Raw genomic sequence first — 24765 nt, 5'->3', positions numbered from 1 at the left:
ATAAGCAATATTGCACTAATCCCAGTCAATATTTGTAGTATGTTGCATTTAGATAAACTATGTTTTATTCAATTTCTTACATGCTAATAAAACACATACCTGCTACATAAACACACTGTGTGCGTGGATGTTTGTATTGAAGATTTAATTAATTATTGCAGTCAGTGCATACAAATATCATGTATGCAAAAAAATCCTTTTATTCAGAGATAAAGACGGTTGCGCCCGAACATGTCTAACATCAGTGATATCTGGGGAAAGCCCCTAATCGAACAGGAAGTTTAACGGACGTGATATAAATGTTTGTACTTAATTTTGATTATTTGCATTCACGAGGGTGTCATGGAAAGTTCAAGTATGTTTTAGCATATTGTTTTTACGTTTACGTTTATAAGAATATAAATGTTAATGTTATGGCTTTTTGTCATGATGTAAAATTTGAATTAATGAGTGTCAAGACACAAAACAAAATTGTAAGTTGTTTAAAAAACCTCAACATGACAATTTAAGCAACAAATGTAGTAATGTCGGCAAATTCAAATTATCTGATGTGCCAATTTGTTTTATATTCAGGTTGCACATGTTTTCCTTTTGTTAAATGCAAAATAGATACAGAATGTTCTTTTGGCTGCATCTCAGTACAGTACAGGGACGACTGTGGTAAGTCAATCTCTCTCTCTCTCTCTCTCTCTCTCTCTCTCTCTCTCTCTGTCTCTCTCTGTCTCTCTGTCTCTCTCTCTCTCTCTCTCTGTCTCCCTCTCTCTGTCTCTCTCTCTCTCTCTCTCTCTCTCTCTCTCTCTCTCTCTCTGCATAAAATCCACATTAATCAGCTTTAAAACGTGAGCATTTTAATATTTCTCTATACGTCTTTGTCTTTTGGCGATAAATACATAACCTACAATTAACAACGACTATCCAGTCCTCTCATTCTCGGTATAGATTTGGCTTTGCTTCAAAGTTGAACTGATGTCTTCACCAAATCGGGACAATATAATTTTCAACGCTGTCAGAAGGTTAAATTCCGTTATCATTTGAATAAAGTACAAATATAATAATATTGCTAATATACAAGTACATTTATAGAACCCTTTAAATCCACCTGTACACTGTATCGCAAATGTATATGATAAAACTCTGCATGTTCAATGAATTAAGTAAGATTTTAAAACTACGATTCTGACACAAATTAACGCATGGAATTCGCAAATCAGAATAAAAAGTATATGATTAATGAAATCAATCATCAATTTTCAAACTTTAATGATGATTTTTAAACCATAAACTATTGCTACGTAACAAAAATAACATATATTTTAGGTAAAAATTCAGAGTATTTCATATAAAGTTCAAAAATTATTTTCTCCTAAAGGAGATAAACATATTTAACTAATATTAATATACACGACCATCCATCTTTCTTACGTAAAAATGTTAACATTATCATTGGTGCCTTAGTGTTTTGCAGATCTATTTTTTTTCTCTCTTTAAGAAGTTTGCATTTATTTTATTCTTCAGATAAGCAGACACCGATAGAAACTTGCTATGTTTCTACGAAATTGATTGCTATTTTGGAATTTGCTTACATTGTAAAAGTAGTTAGGCGGGCTTGTATTTTGGTAAATTAATGGTCTTCATAACCGTGGAATCTTTTTTGTTGGGTTAGGGTATGTGTTTATGTGAAGCAAAACTTTTTTTCTGGTTTGTGGGGGTGGGTAGCAAGTTCTGTTTAAATTTAAAAAATTATTAATAATGCTTATAAATGAGTGTTTTGGATGAAATTTTGTGGGTAAGGGTTGCCCACAAAAGCCCCGACACAGACAGACAGTCATGATTCCACTGCATGAAAGTGTTTTTTTGAGAGAGAGAGAGAGAGAGAGAGAGAGAGAGAGAGAGAGAGAGAGAGACGACGACGACGACAACGAAATCATACTAGATTTATACAAAGAGTCCCTTTTAAGAGTCAGTCAAAGAGTTATAAGCAAGATACAGGGCTCACAATTCCTTGTATTGTAAACAAGCTCGTGCTCTGTTTTTGTCAAATAAAGTTTTTACCAAAATCGTTCATAGCATATTTTTATTTGCAAAACTCAATTGAAGTAAAGGCAAAGGCATATAGAAAGTAACATAAGGTATCCAATTTATATTAGAACCTAATTTTTTAACCTTAAATATCCATTATGTATTGATACTCTGCTATTAAATCGAAGCATTACAGAGTAAAAAAAAATTCTAGAATGTTACTTAAGGATATGTGAACCTGACATGAAACTAATTGAATAATTGAAAAAATTGTTTAAACAGACTCTAATCGATTTGTTTTTGTCAAAAAATACATTTTAAGCATATGTTCGTGAGTTCGTTTCCATGGCAACGACCTTCAAACTTACCCATGTTCAAAAAATTAGAACGAGAAAAAAACCTTAAATGCAAATTAAAAATGTCATCAAAGACATATTTACAATTAACTAGAAAACTTTTCTCACCAAAATATTAAAAAGGTTAATAAAATACTCTATTTATCTGAAAATGGATTATAAGAATTCCTTTTATTTAATCCGCTATTTTAGTTTGAATTTCCTCTGACCACTAAAAAAGTGACATTTTTTGACGTGACCAGAGCTAGAAAAATTGCAAAAAATACTATTTCATATAATTACACTCTTATTTTTTTAATGTAATTTTGAAGAAATGATAAATAGCAAAAAATTAATAATAAATAATTGGCATGTTGGTGAATTAGAAAAAAAGATAATAACGTCTGAATTTCCTCTGACCTCTATTGAAATAGAAGCTACAAACCCTACATGCTGTTAAAAAAGACGTATAATTCAGTTTTAAATGGCAATTTCTTTCAATTAGTTATACTGTGAACCTACATAAATTCTTGTAGAACAAAATTAATGGAGTTGTGTTGCAAATACTACAATTAACTGAATAAAAAAGGCTGAAAATCCGAATTTCCTCTGATCTGACTTTTACAAAAAATCACTCTGCGCGCTTCATGAAAGTCAACACTGCCATAAATGGTTTTATTTCTAAAAACCAATCATATAAAGAGAAAATGATTCATTCATTTAACAATTTTTTCACTTCCTAAAGAGTTTATTTTAATGGTAATTAACAGAGTGTCATAGTTGTGCATCTGATATAATCAAGAAACTCTAGTCTCTGTACACAAAAAAGAAAAACAAGCATGAAAACTTTAATACACACAATCTTTATTAAGCCTTTGTTGAAAGATTTAAAATACAATCAAACCAAATAAATCACAGGTTTCATAAAAATCATATACTGATTGTAATTAATTTGAATTTCCTCTATCAATCTTTAAAAGTTTTGTCTGATTTGCAAGGTATTGCATTAAAATAGGAGAATCTTTCAAATGATTACAGATATAAAATGAAATTTGATACTTTATCATAATAATTCTTTAAATCATATTATCTGATATTGGACTTAACAACACTGCAGATTCTGAAATGATTTATGATTTGTCCTTATGTATATACATGATTGTATGCAATCCTATAATTCCTTTGAACTTTGAACCCTTCCTTGGTCCCCATATTGGTCTTGATGCTATTTATAATGTATGATTTAGACTTTATCAAATTGATTATGCTGGGTAATATATTACAATGGTTCAGCCTCAATTTGAACTGAAAAATAGAAAATGTGGAAGGCCACACCAATTAAATTTCTTTTTCATCGGATCCTGCATGCTCGTGTTTAAATAAAACTTTACAAATCATATCATTACAGACCGCTTAAAAATTTTGGCTACAAAAAATAATAATCTTATTATTTTATCGCTCGCCCGCTTGTACCCTTTTCCACTTAATGTCCGACAAGCAAGAAATTATATTGGTGTGGCCTAACTAGGATATGTATATTTTTTTTCATGCAAAAATGATAAAAATATAGATAAGGATAAGTTATGACAAAAATATTCTTATTCACAAAAATCATTTCAAAAATATTAAAAATAAAAATTTTACTCAACCATACATTCATAACTCATTCAAAAACTCTGTAATTTAAGAGGACTGATATTTTCTGTGAGGCTTGTTGTATATAAGTGTCATAATGATGATCTCAACTTGATCTACATCAGTAACCTCATCAGGGTTATAAAATAAAACAGACTTCAGACAGATAAATGGATGGACAAACAGACACTAATAGACAGAAATGATGATTTGATATACTATGCAATCATTAAATTAAACATAATTATAATCATAAGACATATATTTTAAAAACCAATTTCTCCACATGAACAGTATATAGCCATTACAAACTTCATTACTGCACTTGGTCAGTATAAACACCTTTTGATATCTATCAATTGTATTTCTTATAGCATATGCATTATCATAATATATATTCTTTTACAATACTAATTCTTAATTGTATGCATTATATGTCCAAATTATTCATGACTTTTGGAGTTTCAGATATGGTTTTCAAATCCAAGTAAATGTAATAAATCATAAATGGTAGATTATCACTGGTTTGGTCCAGTTTCATATTTCAGGATATGTTGTGCTGCTTATTAATTGTCTTAATATTATATCATAAATGTTGAAATAAATATTGTCATCCTTAAATTACCAAATAAATGATCCAGGGCATCAATTGGGAAAGGCTTTATCAGGATGAACATAACAGAGACAACAATCTAATTATCAGCTCTTCTCTTCGTCACTCATGGTTTCAATTCTTTACATTAGTCTTATATTTTTCTGCATTGTGTCTTGTATTAGGAATGACCTCGTTAACACATACCAGTGATGTTCTCATCTCTTGGAGGTTTGAAAAGTCTGTATTTAAGAAAAAAATGATATTACTGGTACTATTACTTATAACATATAAGAAGGACTTATATGAAAGGATGATTTTAAGAAGCTACATGTAGAAAAATAAAATTCATATAGGCATATTATGAAAGTGTATGCAACATAGACAGACAGAACCTTATATAAATGGATTATTCTATATTAAAATTTGATATCAGGTGAAACTTGTCAACATTTTATTCTAATCTTGAAAATTTAAATTAATGTTACTTAACTTGACAATTTCATATCTTATATAACTGTGAGTATTTAGAAATCTTGCGTTTTGATGATTTGAAAATAATGGGAAAAAATAAGAATTTGTAACAATAATGAACCCAGCACATGAAATCTAAATATAATGTGAGCAATTCTATCAACCGATAAACCATGATATACTAATTTTTCTTTCAACTGTACTTTGATATTTACAGTTCAATAAAGGTGAATATCAGTCAGCTGTTCAAATGTTTTCACAGTACAGAGAATCAACATTATCAGTTATTGATAGTGAATAAAAGATTAATTCTTCATGTTATGAACTATATGTGCTAAAAAAATCATCAATACAAACATATAACCTATTCCTTACAAATATACTGTTCAAGTTAATGTGCATGAAAGTGTTACACTAAAAATATTTTGTGAGTAAATGTTGGTAAATAAGCTTGTCATATGCTAGAGTAAACTCAGGTCCCTCTATGCGGTTAACCTTACCATTTATCATCAAATGGTTAATTTCATTTAAGAAAATTCGAACTAAAATTGTGATTATTTTAATTACAAACACTGACTGAATTAACAATGAATAATTTTTATGTTTGAACAAATTAGGATTATTGTGTAGCTATTCTGCATATAGGCTAGGCGATATTGTTTTCACGTGGATAATATACGAGCATAATAATATGTAATGTGAACATAATACATACAATACATAGGCGTCGGAATCAGGGGGGGCTAGGGGGGGGCTCCCCCCCCCCCCCCATTTTTTTTGCAAAGTTATACCTAACCATTACAAACATAGCATGATAGAGGGTTCAGCCCCCCACTTTTTGTCGTAGGAAATATTATTGTTCCTAAATTTACCTTGAAAGATTGAGAAGTTAGATTCAGAAGCATACTAGCCCCCCCCCCCCCCCCCCCCCCCCCCCCCGGATTAGGAATTTCCTGATTTTGTAAAAAAAAAAATTTAGGATAAGTAGTGTTTTTTTTTTTTTAGGAAGTATAGGTATACTCCCCCCCCCCCCCCCCCCCCCCCCCCCACGGATTAGGATTTCCATGATTTTTGGAATTACTTTTTTCTCAATATTTCTGAGGATTAGTCTAGCCCCCCCTGTTGAATACAATGGAGGCAGCCATGTTAGTTTCTAATTTATTGACATACACATAAAAGACAAAACCAAAGACGGATAACTTCCGGATTTCAAATAGAAAACAATTGAGTATGTGACATCCCTCTCTTTCCATCAAAAGCAAAATATTATGCATTTGTAATGAAAAATTGACTAGAGATTACGCAAGACTAGATTTTCATGCAAAAACAAAATACATAATTTCTAAACTCTAAATTACAGTTTTTTAATTGTTTTTGTTAATTTTTTCAATGTAATAGCTATTTAACGCAACACAATGAGTCATTCAATATAGTCACTGAATTTTGCTGGTTGTCTGACGGTCCGGCCTGAGCGCGTGGTTTGGGGTTGAACTGGAACAGGTGCGTTGTTTGGTTCAGCAGTAATGTTTGCATCTTTTTCATTACTGTGGTCCAAACGGTCCTGTAACTGAATGCTATCACGCAAATCTTCAGGATTCACACAATTTCGCATGCCATCATTTCGCGGTGCATTCTCAGCACGGTAGTTGGTTGCGCGAAGGTGTCTTCGGTTCCTACGCAATTTCCTTCCATCTGACGACTGAACAACGTAGGATCTAGGTGATGCATGCTGTTCAATGACTTGACCAGGTTTCCATTTTCCCTCTGTGTACAGAAATACTGCGTCTCCTGCCTTAAGCGGTTCCAATCCAGGTCCTGCATGTTTGTCAAATTGGATTTTATTATTCAGTTGGCGAGATTTTAATTTGGCTGCGATTTCTTTGGCATCTAATCCAAGAGGTTTTAGCAAGGGCGCAGAGGTTGGAAGTGATGTTTTAAGTCGGCGGTTGAGAAAAAGTTGTGCTGGTGATAATCCGATGTCTAGCGGTGTGTTTCGGTAGTCCAAGAGTGCCTTGAACAGGTCTTTAGATTTCATGATGAGCCTTTTGACTGTTTGTACAGTTCGTTCTGCCTGGCCATTTGATTGAGCGTAGTGTGGACTGCTGGTTACATGTTTAAATTCAAACTCAGACGAAAAGTCTTTGAAATCCGCAGAGGAAAACTGGGGTCCATTGTCGGTAATCATTTCATCGATGAGTCCGTATTTTGAAAGCAGCTCTTTTAAGCAGTTGACAGTTGTTTTGCTTGACAGGTTTTCTAGTTTTATTACTTCGGGCCATTTGGAAAAGTAATCAACGACTAGTAGGTAATGGTGTTTCTCGTGTTCAAATAGGTCTGCAGCTAGTTTCGACCAGGGCCGATCTGGTATCTCTGGCATTAGAATTGGTTCCTTTGCATTGATGTTTTGATGTTGTGCACATAGTCCACATGACCTAACTCGGTTCTCGACATCTGTTGACATGCCAATCCAAAAGAGAACTTCACGGGCACGTGCTTTGCACTTGACTATCCCAAGATGCGATTCATGAATCTTGTCCAGCATTGAGTTCTGTAGTGCTCTGGGTACAATGAGTTTGCTTGACTTGTAGAGAAGTCCGTCCATGACAGATAGCTCATCTCTGAAGGTCCAATAAGGTCGCAAGTTATAGGAAACATTGCTTTTTTCTTCAGGCCATCCATCCAATATGGCGTCTTGTAGTTCCTGTAGGTGTTCATCATTTGCGGTTTCTTTCTGGAACTTCTCGTACATCTCTTGTGAAATTGGTAAATGAGAAATGAGGTGGATCTCATTGACATTGATATCAGGAACTAGTATTTCTTTGGTTTCAGGTAGGTATGATCTGCTCAGATGGTCTGCTAAGAACATCTCCTTACCAGGTTTGTATTTGACTTCAAGGTCATATTTTTCTAGTGCAAGTAGGAGTCGTTGAAGTCTTGGAGGTGTTTTGTGAAGAGGTTTGTGGAAAATTGACTGCAATGGTTTGTGGTCAGTCTCTATGAGTACTTCACGTCCATAAACATATTCATGAAATTTGTTGCAACCATACACAATTGCTAGGGTCTCTTTCTCAATTTGAGAGTACCTCTGTTGAGTTGGCGTAAGTGCTCTTGATGCGTAAGCAACTGGTCTCTGATTTTGGATAAGTACTGCGCCTAGTCCTTTTGAGCTAGCATCAACACTAAGTGTAAGAGGTTTGCTCGGGTCATAATACTGAAGAATAGGTGCATTTGTAGCCATATCCTTGAGTTTAAGGAAGCTTGTTTCCTTCTCTTCATCCCAGTGCCATGCTGTGTTCTTCTCCAGCAGTGTTCTTAGGGGTGCACTGACTATAGACAAGTGAGACATGAATTTGCTGAGATATAGGATGAATCCCATAAATGTTTGTAGATCTTTCAAGCATGTCGGTTTTACCATGTTGCATACAGCTCTGATTTTTTCTGGATCAGGTTTGACTCCTTTGCTTGTGAGTCTATGGCCAACATATGTGACTTCCGATTTTCTAAATTCGCATTTTTCTGCACTGAGTTTGAGATTGTACTCCATTGCTCTCTCTAACACTCTCTTCAATCTTGCGTCATGCTCTTCCTGATTGGATCCCCACACCAGGATGTCATCAATAATGGCTTCTGCTCCCTCGATATCCAAGACCATTTGCGAGATCACTTTCTGGAACACTTCTGGAACCGATTTGATGCCGAAAAGTAAGCGTGTAAATCTAAAGCGTCCAAATGGAGTGTTAAACGTGCATAATTTTGAGCTTTTCTCATCCAGTCTAAGTTGCCAGAATCCACTAGTGGCATCCAGTTTGGTGAATATTTTGGCATTTGGCATCTGTGAAATAACTTCCTCCACTGTTTTAAGAGGATAGTGTTCACGACAAATTGCTTTATTTAAGTCTCTTGGGTCAATACAAATTCTAATTTTGCCATTCGGTTTAATGACTGTGACCATCGAGTTAACCCATTCTGTAGGTTCTTCCTGTTTCACAATAACTCCCATCTCGGTCATTCGATCCAACTCTGTCTTGACTTTGTCCTTGATTGCAATAGGTATCTTTCTTGGTGGATGTACTACTGGAGTGACTGTTTTGTCTACACCTATAGTGTGCATGCCAGGCAAGCATCCAAGGCCTTTGAACAAATTTTCATACATGTTGCTATTTACTATGTCTTCCAGTAATGCACTAGGAGTCAAGCTGTAAATGCGTTGCACCATCTTCATTTCTTGACAAGCTTTTGCTCCAAGAATAGCTTGTGCATCCTCTCTGACTATATAAAAGTCAACCTGAAAGTCTTGATCTCTGTGGCGGCATGTAAGGGAGGTGATGCCCATAGGTTTAATGAGATGTCCAGAATATGACTTGAGTGGGACATCTTTTCTCCGGATTTTAGGTTCACTGCATGTGGCTTTCAATGTTGCCAAAGACATAACATTGCACTTAGCACCTGTGTCCAACTGAAATTTTACAGGTACATTGTTCACAAGGATTGTCTCCTTCCATTCATCCATAGTCAGAGAGTTTACTTCTTCTATGGTATCGATAAATAGTTCTGATTCACTTTCAGAGTTGGTGTTGTCATCCACGTGGAGTGTGTGGAGTTTATGTGGCTTCGGTTTCATAGGCTTGAATTCCTTGTATGTAGTTGATGACAAACATACTGAGGGAAAGTGATGCTTTTTGTTACATTTTGTGCAGAGTTTTCCATAGGCAGGACATTGTCTCGGTTCGTGTACGCCACCACAGTTTCGGCATGGATATTTTGATTTTTCAGATGTTCCCCTGTTGAATTTTCCAGAGTTTCCGTGAGCATACTGAGAAGGGGTTTGTTTTTGCTTGGTAGCTACAGCATTTATTGAATTATCTTCACCATTCATTGTTTTCAACTGTGCCTTTGATATTTCCTGAGTTCTTGCAAAATCAATTGCCTTCTCAAGTGTCAAATCTGAACCCTCGTCGATACACTTAGCCCTGACTTTGTGGTCTTTAGTTCCAAACACAATGGCGTCTCTTATCATGTCATCCGCATCTTTGTATTCACAGTCTTTCACTAATAACTTAAGTTCTGTCAAATACTCCTCAAAAGTGTCCGAATCTTTTTGAACCCTGCTTAGAAACTTGTATCGGGAATAGATTTTGTTTGATTTGGGTTTGACGTGTTTCTCAAAGTTCGTATACAGTACGTCTAGTTTCTTGCTATCTTCCTCCGAGAGATCCCATGTAGAGTAAATGTCCCTACCTTTGTCTCCTATCCAGATCATCACGTAGTTGCATTTCTGGGCTTCCGATGCTTTTATAAGGGGGCCTGCAAACCAAAACTGGCAATGTTGTTTGAATGACTTCCACTGTGTAACTAGGTCGGGTGCATTCCAGTCCATCTTCGGGCTAGCTCCTGCTATTCCTTCCATTTTTCGTCTTTAAAAGGTGGCAGCGGTATGTTAACAATTTTTAAGATTGTATTTTTCTGCCGATGGCCTCTAATGATGGGCGAATTTTGTAGATTTATTCTGACACCATGTTGAATACAATGGAGGCAGCCATGTTAGTTTCTAATTTATTGACATACACATAAAAGACAAAACCAAAGACGGATAACTTCCGGATTTCAAATAGAAAACAATTGAGTATGTGACACCCCCCCTTTCAATTTGCTTCCGACGCCTATGCAATAGCACATGTCATGATAAGACACCTACCATGCTTACTGCTTGCAAATGACAGGTTTAGATCACAGGGAACTGGTGTATGGTCTCGTCCCTTTTTCCGTTCCCTTTTTATGACACCCGACATCAGTTTGTGTTCGCAATATTCGTCATACACTAATAATATCCATCATTTTTTGTCATTCCGACTTGTTGTTTACATCGAGCCATCGAGATTTGGGAAATTACCGGAAATCGGCGCAAGTATGTCGTAAACTTTAAGTTTGTAAATGATTAAAAAAGTAAAACATTTTGATGTAAATGTTGATATTAATGATATTTTATGCAAATTCATTAACTTACACATTTTATTTCACTGTTTTAAATCTTAAATTAAGCAAATAAACCGTCGATGTGGAAATACGACAGCTCATCGCCAGACGACAGTTCGCGTTGCACAATGAACTTGTTTTTGTCAGGTTCACATATCCTTAAGCAGTAAATAATGAAGACTACATTAGATTTGCGGAGACAAGCAGACTTTTGAAAATGGAGTAAATACTGATAATATCAATACATACTTTGGAAAGATGTAATTTATCACTAGGAATAAAAACAACTATTGTAAACTGATTTTATACCGGGTATGTCTTATAAGAATTGAGTTTTGTTTATTAAAAGCAAAGGGTTCAATTTCTCAAGAATGGGAAAACGTCATTTATTAGGACACATTTTGATCTTACATCAAAATTATGTACATGTATACTGAGTATCATGCCCATACTATTACTTATTAGGTTTGTTACTAACTGTGTACAGTTTGTGGGGTCGGTAAAGTCCATAGTCTATGGACTTAACCGATCCCACAAATTTCTGTACCAGTCAGTTACAAACCTAATAAGTGTTTTCTTTTGTCGAGGACCTTTAGTTTGATATGTAAACAAACAAAAGATAATACATAACATTAAAATTCATAGCTTAATTTTCTAATTTTTTACCTTCCTCGTCAGTCGTCTATGCTAACCTGGAACACTTAGCCAAATAATTATGCCAGTGCCAAGGTGGCATTTTTGCACCCGATTAAGATACAGTTTTGGAAAAATCCATGTAAACCAAATGATGGACCATTGTCTAGAGAGCAGATAACCACTTTTGTTTTTAGTGTGTTTCACCTGACAGGTGAGATATTAACCTTTAAAAATTAATATCACATCGGAAAATGAATTGATTCTCTTACAGAAAATATTGACAATCCTAAAGTCCTATAGGAATTATATTTCCTATAGGAGAATGGTATTTCCTGTAAAAATTTGATTCAGAGGTGTAGTTTTCCTATAGGATATTAAGTTTTCCTTTCGGATTTTATCAAATCCTATTGGAATTGAAATTCCTATAGGATGTTCTTGTATTCCGATCGGAAATTTCAAATTATCTATAGGAATATTGTTTTTCCTATGGGAAAATTTATTTTCCTATAAGAATTTATTTTTGAAAGATAAATATCTCACCTGACAGGTGCGATACAATGATAACAAAGACGGTTGTTAACTCTTTAAGTAATGGTCTATCATACGGCTTTTTTGAATTTTTCGATATGTGCAGCTTAAGCGGGTGCAAAAATGCCACCTTGGCACTGGCATAATTATCCAGCACAGTGTTCTGGATACCATGTTGTAGGATCAAATATTATGTCACGGGCAAAGGGGGGTCACTCTAAATATTTTGGGGCTTAAAATTTAAAGGTATGGTTGAACGTTTGTGTATAAAATCAGGTCAAATAACGTTATGTCCGCCATGTTGACATATAAATTTTGACGCTTGCCGTTTAAATTAATTTATAAGGCAATCACGTGACGCTATTTATCCAGTGACGTCGAGACATTCTAGACTGAGGCAAAACAAATATCTGTTATGCACCCATATTTATTGAATCTGGAGCTAATATGAACCTAATACCTTAAAGAGGCTGGATGGTCAACAAATGAATGATCAAATCTTCTTTCATGTTTAAGGTATGAGTTATATAACTATTAAGTATCCTTTTGTAAAGAAAAGGTATCCATTTATTTTCTTTCTTGAATTTGGGTATCTTTCCTATATTTTTAGAAAGAGCATTTCATCTAAAAAAGATAAATGTATAGTCTAAATGTGGCTCATCGAGGGTTTAATTATTCTTAATACTGTGGTTTCATCCGTATTCGTTGAATACTAATTTCCGTGGATTGTTAAGCTGATCCACGAAATTAAATGTTCATTGAAGTGGAATGTTTATTAACATTTTGTATTGATAGCGTCATTGGCCACGAATTTACGTATCCTTGAAACTAGGATTTTCACTTAATCTACGAAAAATTGATGCCCTTGAATATTAATGAAACCACAGTACCTGCTTCTTTTTAGGATGAAAATGATTTTTTAATGGATAAACGTCTGTGTCCATACTTGATAAACTTACCAATGTACCAATTATCAAGGTTGTATTCCTACGGTAATACTTAAACAAAATTACATTTACAGGGATTCTTAAATTGTATGTTTCGTCATAGTATTAGAGTTTCGTTGATTTTAAACACAAAAAGGATCAATCAAATTTAATAAATCCAACCAAGAACCAAATGTGGAACAAGCTTTATTAATTGAACAGTCATAATACGCGATAGCAATGATACATGTATTTTGCCTGACCATCAGTGATCTTGCTATTTATGCAGTTGCACCAGTGTTCCAACAGAACGTAATCCCAGAGCTTTGCTTGTTTGCTATTATTGAATACAGAACAAGATATGCAACAGTTCACAATTTATTATTTGCCAACACAGAATCAATACACAGATGAGTGACTATGTCAAAACACAAACATGTTAACCACAAAGTCCATGGGTATTGGCGAAAGGCCACACTGTCCTTGCTCGGCTATGGAAAGGTCTGGGGGTCCACCGAAATACCAACACGCAAAAAGGTGCACAACGGGCAAGACGGGGGCCTTGTGTTGATCACAAGTGCCAGAGATGTCCCATGCTTGATGAATGACATGTGGACGGGGATGACTCGGGACATGACTGTTTACCCTGTTTTCCGGTGATTGCTCCCTGGTATATACTCGTACTTGCTAACCTTGAGTACACCAGGTGAGCCTCCCCCCTTTGTTAGGAGGTGGAGGGGGTCCCAAGTATGGCGTGATACTTGTGAACCCCAATCATTAGCACATGGGATGCCGATTTCCCAACACATGTTTACCAGCCCTCCGCCTAATTGACAGATGGGGGAAAACGCACGGGCCAGACATGTCCCGAAAAGACCTCCCATTAGGTCCCCAAGGACCCGCCACGGAGGGCAGTGTGACAATATAGTGTCCTAACGATTAAAATTGCTAGAGACATGAGTATTTTGTTGCTGAAAAATTATCACAGCTGTTCGACATGGCCATTGGCTCCAAGATGTCAAGATGGACTCTGGTATAGAATATACTAGCATTGCTGGTTGTCAATGGTCTCTTTACCAAGACGGATTGAGGAGAGGCATGGTGTCTAGTCATCTTCCAGTAGGTTCTGATGAATCTGAAAGATAGGAGATACTGGGCGCAGATTACTGAGCTTTAGTGAACAATTGTAAGCAGATATGAAAAATATTGGTAAAAAGCTTAAAACATAACATATAGATTAACAATTTAAAGTCAGGGTTGGGTGGGAGGGTTTTTCAGAGGTGGATTTTAACAAGGGCTTTACTTTGGCGGGAACAAGAAAGAGGAAGTTGAGGAATTTAATAGTTTGTACCAAGAATTACCTTTACTTCCTGTGGATGTTTGGTAGTTGATACCAAGTTTATTCACCGTGTGATAGCTTGTACAATTGTATTTAACACCGTTATATGTGTTGTTTACCAATATTCCGTCAATTAAGTTTGATTATTTGTATATTGCATAAAATAATCATTATTAATTGAACAGTCATAATACGCGATAGCAATGATACATGTATTTTGCCTGACCATCAGTGATCTTGCTATTTATGCAGTTGCACCAGTGTTCCAACAGAACGTAATCCCAGAGCTTTGCTTGTTTGCTATTATTGAATACAGAACAAGATATGCAACAGTTCACAATTTATTATTTGCCAACACAGAATCAATACACAGATGAGTGACTATGTCAAAACACAAACATGTTAACCACAAAGTCCATGGGTATTGGCGAAAGGCCACACTGTCCTTGCTCGGCTATGGAAAGGTCTGGGGGTCCACCGAAATACCAACACGCAAAAAGGTGCACAACGGGCAAGACGGGGGCCTTGTGTTGATCACAAGTGCCAGAGATGTCCCATGCTTGATGAATGACATGTGGACGGGGATGACTCGGGACATGACTGTTTACCCTGTTTTCCGGTGATTGCTCCCTGGTATATACTCGTACTTGCTAACCTTGAGTACACCAGGTGAGCCTCCCCCCCTTTGTTAGGAAGTGGAGGGGGTCCCAAGTATGGCGTGATACTTGTGAACCCCAATCATTAGCACATGGGATGCCGATTTCCCAACACATGTATACCAGCCCTCCGCCTAATTGACAGATGGGGGAAAACGCACGGGCCAGACATGTCCCGAAAAGACCTCCCATTAGGTCCCCCAGGACCCGCCACGAACATTGATATGATGTTCTCCATTACCCAAAGAATAACAGTCCTACACGCAGTCACATGTACCCTAAACAAGAAAAGAAAAACAATTTCACCTCCCTCCTGTAAGATTGATAGTCAAACAAAAATGTCTTACGAGAATTCCCTGGCAGTGTTTGATAAGAATGCTAACAAGCCCCCCTCCAAATTTTTGAGGTACAATTCATTTCCTGTTCGAGACAGGTGTGTGCCGTCATGTCTAAATAATTGCGTAAACTTTGCTAGGATGTTTCTGTGTGAAATAACCATCCCTCCCAAATCTAATACAATTGATCGAACTTTCCTATTGATTGTTTTTCTTTTCTTTTCAATTTTTTTCCCCGAATTAAGTGGCGCCCCATGCCAGTAGAGGCGAGGGAGAATAGCTGACCATACCAATGTGGTTTTAGGCATTAGCGCATTGTATCTTAAAAGAGCACACTCGATTTCCTTGATAAGTTTTTTACTGGTCAAACCTTGTGTGGTTAGGTCGTTGGAACCAAGATGGACGACTAAAAATTCTGGGGGTGGAGAGTTTTTTAACAATTGCAGAATATGGGGATCGAGTTGGTGCCACTGCAGTCCCCTTATTGTATGCCATTTAACTCTGGCGGAAAGGTTAAGGTTACTGCCACCAGGTTGGGTGGCTGCCAGTTCTCCGGCCCAGAAAGGGATTGATGATCCAACTATCCAAATGTTTTTCAGGGTGCCTGAAAAACTTTGCTTGGATTAGTGGAAGCTAATAATTTTTTAGATGCAATAAAGGTAATAAATCCCACCCTATACCTACAATCTAACATAAGAGGAAAAAACTTGCGACCTCCACCTGCCTGAGGTTTTGATTATTTGATCTGGGACCCCCTGTGCTGCCATATCAGTTGCTCTCCCAATTCTGAAACTATGCGTACTGAAGTGCCCTTGGTGACTTATGGTGGAGAGTGCTTTCTGAAGAACTGAGTTAAATTGGTATCTTGTGAGTGGCTTGGAGTCGGCGTGGATGAAAAAAGGAGCAGTAGGGGCTGAATGGGGGCGAATGTTACTGTAATTTAAGATGGCCTGAATAGGACACAAGGCCTTCTCAGACTCTCTAGAAATGATTAGTGTGGAAGATTTGCCTGTTTGGTCTGTCTTAGAGTGAGGTATAGTGAGTCTCAAATTGGACTGATGACTATGAACTGTTACGTTTTGAAGTTTTAAACAGTGAGTGGATGGTGATTTGTTAGTGGTTGTGAATTCCCCTACCCTAAGTAGGCCAAAATAAGCCAATGAAAAGGCGGCGGTGAATAGCGTGGCCTCGTATTGTGAGGAACAGATGGTTGGGAGGGATGAAATTAATTGTCTCAGGAGGGGACGAGTGATTGGACCTCGGGTGTCGACTGTCTTGCCCTTGCTGCGTTTCAGGCCTTCGATTGCTTTGGATACGAGAAAAGACTTTGTAGTGTCGTGTTGTGCCTTAAGTTTATGATTGAATGAAAGGGCACGTACGTAGAGTTCTACTGTCTTAGCTGAGTATTTTTGAATTGACAAGTATGCAATGTATTTGAGTAAGGTATCAGTAGGTATGGGCAAGATGTCTGGCAGGTTATAGAGATCAAGGAAAAAATTATATTTTTTGTGAGCTGTACTATAGGCTAGTTTGGAGTTGTGCGACAGTGATGACTGAATTAATCGTTTCGATTCGGTGACCAAACATTCCAGATCTGGCTGGGAAGTTGAGTGGGCTTGGGATCTGCGTCTGGTGCCAGCTGTTGGAATTTTTTCCACTGTGAACGAGAAATGCAATCAGCTATAGAGTTTTGTTTAGAGGGAATATGTTGTGCTCTAACAGTGATGTTACACTTGAGTGTTACGAGGACCAGTTCACGCACTATTGCCATAACTCTCTTGGATTTGGATGTGGAGTTGTTAAGGACATGTACAACAGCCATGTTGTCAATGTGGAAAAGAATACGTTTGTTAGACAAGGAATTGCGCCAGGTCAATATTGCCACATAGACTGGGAACAATTCCAGAAATGTCATGTCATAGATGACATCAGTTTGTAGCCATTTTTCTGGCCATTTGGCATGAGCCCAGCTTCCCGAAAAGAAAATTCCGAAACCCCCGTTCTCCCCCCCCCCCCCCCTTGCGCTGTCAGTGAATAGCTGTAAAAAGGTATCTGACGACCAAATGTTATTTGAGATCACTGTAATCCCATTGTAGTTTGCTAGAAACTGCTGCCATACTTGGAGGTCATGTTTCATTTCTGCTGTCACTCTGATTCGATGATGTTGTTTTTTAATGCCCATGGTGGCGTCAATCAGCCTTCTGCAAAAGGCTCTCCCAGGTGCTACTACTTGACATGCAAAATTGAGCAGGCCAATGAGAGATTGAAGAAATTTGAGGGTGACTTTCTGATGTTGGATGGCGGTTTGAATTGTCGCTAAGAGGAGACTCAGCTTGTCTTGAGGGAGTTTCATTGACATGACAGTTGTGTTAAATTCTATTCCGAGATATGTGATAATTGTGGCTGGGTTTGTAGTTTTGTCTTGTGGTTGGTTTGAACATATTTTATTGTATAAACATATACAAATGGTTCGAACACAAGTTCTTACAACTTACGAGGTTCTTACCAAGTATAACAATTTACAACTGTATAGTAGTTTACAATGGAAAGTACATAGAAATGGATATTACTAATATAGTTAAGTTATTGAACAAACGTACATGTATAAAAAGTTCTGTTGAATTTGGTTTAGGCAGTAAAATTGAAGTTACACGAATCTGCCACAATCTCTTATAAATTTCTGAACAGCTAAAAAAATATGTTGGTTTAAATTGACACTCAGAGATTCGTCTCCCCACAAAAGTAAATGACAATTAATAATATTAATTTGATTTAAGTTCAAAAGGTTTGAAAACAATTCATTTCGTGCATTGATATAATTTTTACAACCAAAAAACAAATGATAAGAATCTTCTGGTAATCCGCATTGGCAATTAGGGCTTTCAATAATATTTTTTCTGAAAAGGTCGAAGTTTAAGATACAGTTATGTCTAAGTTTTGTGTGTATGATGTTAAGTCGTCTCTTGCCGAAGCAAAAATAGGACGGAGGTTTAATTTGGTTTAATTGAATACTGCTTTTGAAATTTGTAAAGGAGGAATTGTTTCTGATAAGTAAACTTAATTTATTCCATTTATTGATCGTGTCAGGAACAAACGATTTCTTGAATATTTCTAGTCTACATTTTGGAATAGTATAGTCTTCTCTATTACGTGTATTGTAATTCGATTCTAAAGTCCTGATAGAAGGGAAAATTTCTTTTAAATAATCCGGTACCAAATTATTATGAATTTTATACATTGTGCTCAATTTTGTTAATTTTCGTCTCTCGGAAAGAGGCGTCCAACCTGTTTCTAAATAAAGGGACTCTCTTGAAGATAATATGGGTAAGCCAGTGATGATTCTTGCTGCACAGAGTTGAACTTTTTCTAATTTTTCGACATCTTGTAACGAACAACCATCCCAAACAACAGAGCAGTATTCAATTAAAGGTCGAATAAAAGTCATGTACATTTTTGATAAAGTATTTCTTCCTATGCTAAATTTGAGCTTCTTCAACAAGCCAAGTCTTTGGTATGCATTTTTAACAATATTATCGATATACTCTGACCAGCAAAGGTTCTGACAAAAAAGTAATCCTAAGTGTTTATGTGATGAAACATATTCTAATCGACTATTTTGGAATTGGAGTTTGGGAGAGTAAAAATTTGTTTTGAGTGTAAAAAATATTGCTTTTGTTTTGGATGGATTAAATTTTAACAGCCAAGTGGATGACCAGTTTTCTAGAACTTTCAGATCATGATTCAGGACATATTCAATATTGGCAACATTGTATGAAGAAGATTGTAAAGAGTTATCATCAGCGAACAGTCTACACAGTGAAAGCATATTTTCTGACACATCGTTAACATAAATCAAAAATAGAAGAGGGCCAAGAACTGAGCCCTGTGGTACACCAGCAATGACACCTCTACAGGAGGATAATATGTCCTTGTACATAACTTTTTGTTTACGATTACATAAGTAGCTTTCAAACCAATTAAGAATATTGCCACATATACCATATGTTTGTAATTTAAAAAGTAGACCTTTGTGCCACACTCTGTCAAAAGCTTTCGACAAATCCAAAAAAACCATGCAACAAAATTTCCCTTCATCTATAGCTTTAACAATACTGTGATATGTTTCTAGTAATTGATATAAAGTTGAGTGGCCAGGCAAAAAACCAGCTTGATATTTATAAAATAGGTTATTTTTAATAAAATAATTGTAGACATGTTTGAAAATAATTCTTTCCATAATTTTGCTAACACAGCTCAAAAGTGATACAGGTCTGTAGTTTGTTGCTTTAGAAGGATCGTCCTTTTTAAACAATGGTAAGACATGAGCAATTTTCCAATCATTTGGATACACATTATCAGTCAAAGATTTGTTGAATAACAAACATAGTGGTTTGGCGACAGATTGTAAAGTAGATTTTAACATTTTGTGACTTATTGCATCGGGACCAATGGCTTTGTTAACAGGGAGTATTTTTATTATATCAATAACTTCTTGCTCCTCAATAGTTACATTGTTTAATTTGTCATTACATATGTGATACAATTGAGGTAGTTGGCTTAAAGAGTCATCAACGTTTGAAACAGATGAAAAATATTTGTTTAATACATCAACTTTTTCTGTATCGGTAAAAGCAATATTAAATCCACCCGTATCAGACGTATACTGTATCGGTGGTATGTCTTTCGTTGGTTTTGCATGAAAAGCGTCTTTAATTAACTTGTCTTGTGCAATGGGAACCCCCAAGTCTTGGCATATGTTCTGAAAAATGACTAAAGTGTTTTGGCACTGGTGAGAATTGGCTTTGCCGGCAAAGAGAAAATCATCGAGATAGTGTAAAATGTTTGGATTGCGAGATGTGTTTTGAGTTAACCAGTGTAGTGCTGTGGCAAATTTTTCCCAGAGAGCACAGCTAATTGAGGCACCAAAGGGCAGCATTTTGTCGAAATAGAAACTGCCTTGAAATTGGAAACCTAGCAAATCAAAGTCAGATATTGCAACTGGTAATAATCTAAAGGCTGACTTGATGTCAGATTTTGCTAATAAAGTGTTCTGACCTAACGAAGCTATCATGGCAGCTGCGTCATCAATGGAGGAGTAATGAACTGAACATGCTATTGGATCTAGGTAGAAGTTAATCGAGTCCTGATCTGGGTAAGATAGATGGTGTATGAGTCTGTAATCTCCATCTTTCTTTGGTACCAGGCCTATTGGCGATATTTGTAGTGTTGGAAAAGGGGGTTGTTTGAAAGGACCCCCGATTCTTTGTAGTGAAAGTTCTTTGCTGATTTTTTGGTTAATGATTGTTGGGTGCTGCTTAGCACTTTGTAGATTGTTTGCATGTCTTGGTCTTCTTGGGCCCGTGTATTGTAGTTGAAAACCATGTTGAAACCCATTGAGCAGAAATTGTTTGTGTTTATAATTTTTTAAATGGTGTTAAAGGCGAGGAAGTTTAATTGGAGTATGACCCAGTGTAAATAGTGATGTGTTGGCTTGTGTACCATGACTAGTATTTGGACTGTTGTTTCCTGCAGTTGATTGCTGCATGGGTTCCGCCACAGAGCTTGCAGCTGTGTTTAAACCTGCAATTTGGGTAAAAACGACATTGTTTACCACTGTTGTACAAGTTGCAGTAATAGTTATTGCTTGGTGTATTTAGCCGAGGTTGGTGTTTGATAGTAGGGTTGTATGCATTGTGAGGCTGGTCGGGATTGAAAGGTGTCTTGTTGTTATTGACAAACAGCAGCCATAATTCAGTGTTGATTTGACCCCATGAACTGTGGGGGTCTGACGCTTTCCTCAGTCTAAATTGTTCGTCATACTTATACCAACCAGAGGATTTAGATGCAGCAATGCGGATATCCCGCATGTATTTCAACATTTCCTGTGCTCTGGTGCGGTATTTCTCCAGCATAATGCTAGAAAAAATTATAAAGGCAGTTGTCCATTTTTCAATAGAAAGGAAGGAATTGGTCTTTTGCTTAACCAGGCACATTTTACCATCCCTAATTTGTAATTCCCCTTTAGACTCAATTTCATTGTCAAGTTCTATTGCAGACTTGAGGAGAAGTGCTAAATCGATGAATTTCCCCTCCCAAATTTTTTGCTTAAGTTTTAGGGGGATGTGGCCGCCAAGTGAGTCAAATGTAGTTACAGTTTGAACTGGTTGATAATCACTTATGTCAAAAAGATTAAAATCTGATTCCTCAATAATTGAGGGGATGTTAAAAGACTCACCAGCCTGCTGTGGTGGTTGCTGACTCTCTTCTATCATCTGTGTGGGCATGATGGATGCAGACACATTGACCGTATCTGAAGACGTTGCTGCTTCGTCAGGTTGAACTGTCCTTCGCCTCCCTCTTCCCCTGGCAGGTGAGGTCCTCTGCCTCTGGACTTGTTTGTTGGACAATTTGGACTGTCTCAATCGGACGGGTGGCATGATGATTACGGATTTTTATCAGATTTTTTCAGAGGTGGATTTTAACAAGGGCTTTACTTTGGCGGGAACAAGAAAGAGGAAGTTGAGGAATTTGATAGTTTGTACCAAGAATTACCTTAACTTCCTGTGGATGTTTGGTAGTTGATACCAAGTTTATTCACCTTGTGATAGCTTGTACAATTGTATTTAACACCGTTATATGTGTTGTTTACCAATATTCCGTCAATTAAGTTTGATTATTTGTATATTGCATAAAATAATCATTATTATTGAATAATTGTCTTTTCGTTGTAGATCTCATAAATTCAATATCCATCCCATTAGCCGTTATTGCCGTGTTGATTATTTGCATCTGCATTGTTGCAATAATAAGGTATTTGTTATAAGTTGGCCGACTATACATACTAATATTTTCAAAAATCAGTTGAAAAAGACTAACATTTATGCACCGGAAGTACTTAGCAAGTCAAATTTGCAAGAAAAAGCTTTGATTTATTTGATTTGAATTTGGTATTTCTGGGTCACAGGCCCGGCACTTTAGCTGAGCATAATGATATTTAAACAAGCAAAACGTGACCTTTCAGTTTCTGATAAATTATTGGAATTAGCTATGTTGCCTTATAAAACGTCTTACATTTCTAAGAAATGACAATCTTAACTAATGTATGTAATTAAAGGTGTCTAAAGTATCACAGTTTATCCACATTGATATCTAAGGTGTAAAAATCAAAACTTGACTTACCTAAGTTGAAAAAATAGCTGGGGACGAATTTACCGACGAATTTTTTATTTACTATTTCTAAGTAAAAAAATTAATCGACCAGCAAAGCTTAAATGTGTGTATGTACACGCAAACATTTTCAGGTAGTGAAAATTCAAGTTGGTTTAAAACATAATTTCTAAGGATAAGTGGTGACGTAGTGGGGGACGGTAATTTTTAACATAGGTATATACTGTGTTTAGAATTTATATTTTTCATTTTTTTTTTCAAAAACTAATTTCCGAACAAATCTATTAATTTAACTTGAACTGATTTACCTTTCGTGACAGTATCATCGGAAAATTAATTTTTTTATCAAAACTATTATTTTTGGAATAAGGATGGGGACAACAATATGGGGTTCCAATTTCCAGTAGGAAAAATCTTTCTCAAAAACGCAAATGTTATAATGTATGGTATTTCTTATTATAACCTGGGTTCCACAACATGTTTTTTATTATACATAGGTTTATATACATGTTTAAGCAATCGTTTAAGATATTCTTTTGAACTGCAATGCACAATATTAAAATGTATATGATATCGCCCTGTTACAAGATGCTCAATGTTTAACATTAGTATATTTGCAGAGGGTTTTTTTCTAAATAACAGGATTTATTCTACAACATTGTCCAGATATTATAAATATGGCTAGTACATGAAGCCAAATTTATAAGGGTATTGTTGCTTAAATTGGGGGCTCTTGATTTTAATAATACGTGTGTGTCCTTTTGTAAGTTACATAACGGTTGAGTATTTCTAAATAACCACATTTGTGGAAAGAAAAGACTAAACTTTCGTCAAATCTTTTTCTATGTATACAAATAATGTAGATTTCAAGCTGCGACTCTTATGGGGAAAACGATACTATAGCATCCCTCAAGGTATCCAAGGTTCATCAATCATATCTATAAAAGAAAGTGTTTATATATATATATATATATATATATATATATATATATATATATATATATATATATATATATATATATATATATATATATATATAATCACTTAATAATGTGGTGTTAATCATTGTATCTAAGACCTCTTATTCAAAATCCGGCAAATGATCACATAGAAAAAAACATTGATACATGATTGCATGTATTGTTATAACTTTTTTTTAGAATGAGATGTGCTTGTCGTGATTGTAATACTTGTCGACCCAGGACCGCGGCCAATGCAGATAGCCAGATGACTAATCTTTCCTTTGATACTTTTGATGAAAGTAAAGTTCATTGTTTAACCATGCATTGTTTAATTATTATGAGAACTTTTACGTCAATTAATATTTTTCCACAAATGACAAAAATGTTTATTTTTTTTAAATATTATATAATTATGGGATCTGTCGTTGATTTTTGAAAATTTTAGGTGCTAAAATGTAACAATTAATTCTAAATGATTGAAGCCGAGCAGTATTATGTATTCACAATTTTCAACGATCCCTATAAAGGGAGATGTGGTTATAACATTAAAGATAATGAAAAATTATCCGAAAAAGCTACATACTTTTGATTTTCCCCCCGTTTATTTTACAGTTAAAAGAACAAGCACCAATCTCGATCGACACGTTTCTCTCGAGGAACAAAGTGATATTCCGCCATCTTATGAATCAGCTATGTCGAGATCAAACGAAGCTTTTCAGGCAACTGATTCTTTACCTCCGTCTACCTCGGCCTCAAACAAGGATTCAAGTGAAGATGTAGATCCGCCACTAAGTTACGCATCATTGATATCATAATACAACGACGATTTACAACCGGCTCAGGCAGAAGTACATGTCAAGTGACTTTTCACAATCAGATATTATTATGAATGATATTATAGTCGTACCTTGTAATACACGTTACAGATAAACGTATGTAACAACATTATTCCAATGCTTGTTGACCAATGGCGTAAATGGTAGACAAAATTACTGTTAAACATTAAAAGGAAATTTGAATGATAAGAATGATAATCAATATGAAATGATGCATGCATGTATGACTCGATAAATGAAACAAGATGTGTGTTTGAGACTGCATGTCTACGGAATTGTATGATGACATTTAATCAAAACAAATGTAATATATATATTCAACGGCATTGACTTTTTAGTTATCTTTCAATCA

The 24765-nt window shown here is 35.9% G+C and overlaps 2 protein-coding genes across 2 annotated transcripts; one reads left to right on the top strand and one right to left on the bottom strand.

The window, feature by feature from the left end:
- Nucleotides 1–262: 262 nt before the first annotated feature.
- Nucleotides 263–24739, top strand: LOC128163388 (uncharacterized). Its single transcript, XM_052826980.1, has 5 exons — nt 263–355; nt 574–660; nt 22180–22258; nt 23776–23876; nt 24190–24739. Exons 1-5 carry the CDS (start codon nt 343–345, stop codon nt 24390–24392), a joined length of 483 nt encoding a protein of 160 aa, XP_052682940.1. The 5' UTR covers nt 263–342; the 3' UTR covers nt 24393–24739.
- Nucleotides 20883–21915, bottom strand: LOC128163390 (uncharacterized). The gene is made up of 2 exons (XM_052826987.1): nt 21684–21915; nt 20883–21028 (listed from the first exon to the last, which is right to left on the bottom strand). The coding sequence occupies exons 1-2, from the start codon at nt 21883–21885 to the stop codon at nt 20883–20885; spliced, it is 348 nt and encodes a 115-aa protein (XP_052682947.1). The 5' UTR covers nt 21886–21915.
- Nucleotides 24740–24765: the final 26 nt, after the last annotated feature.

The sequence above is a fragment of the Crassostrea angulata genome, chromosome 9 (genome assembly GCF_025612915.1).
Source record: "Crassostrea angulata isolate pt1a10 chromosome 9, ASM2561291v2, whole genome shotgun sequence".
NCBI lineage: Eukaryota > Metazoa > Mollusca > Bivalvia > Ostreida > Ostreidae > Magallana > Magallana angulata.
This window is presented reverse-complemented; position numbering and strand designations above follow the sequence as displayed.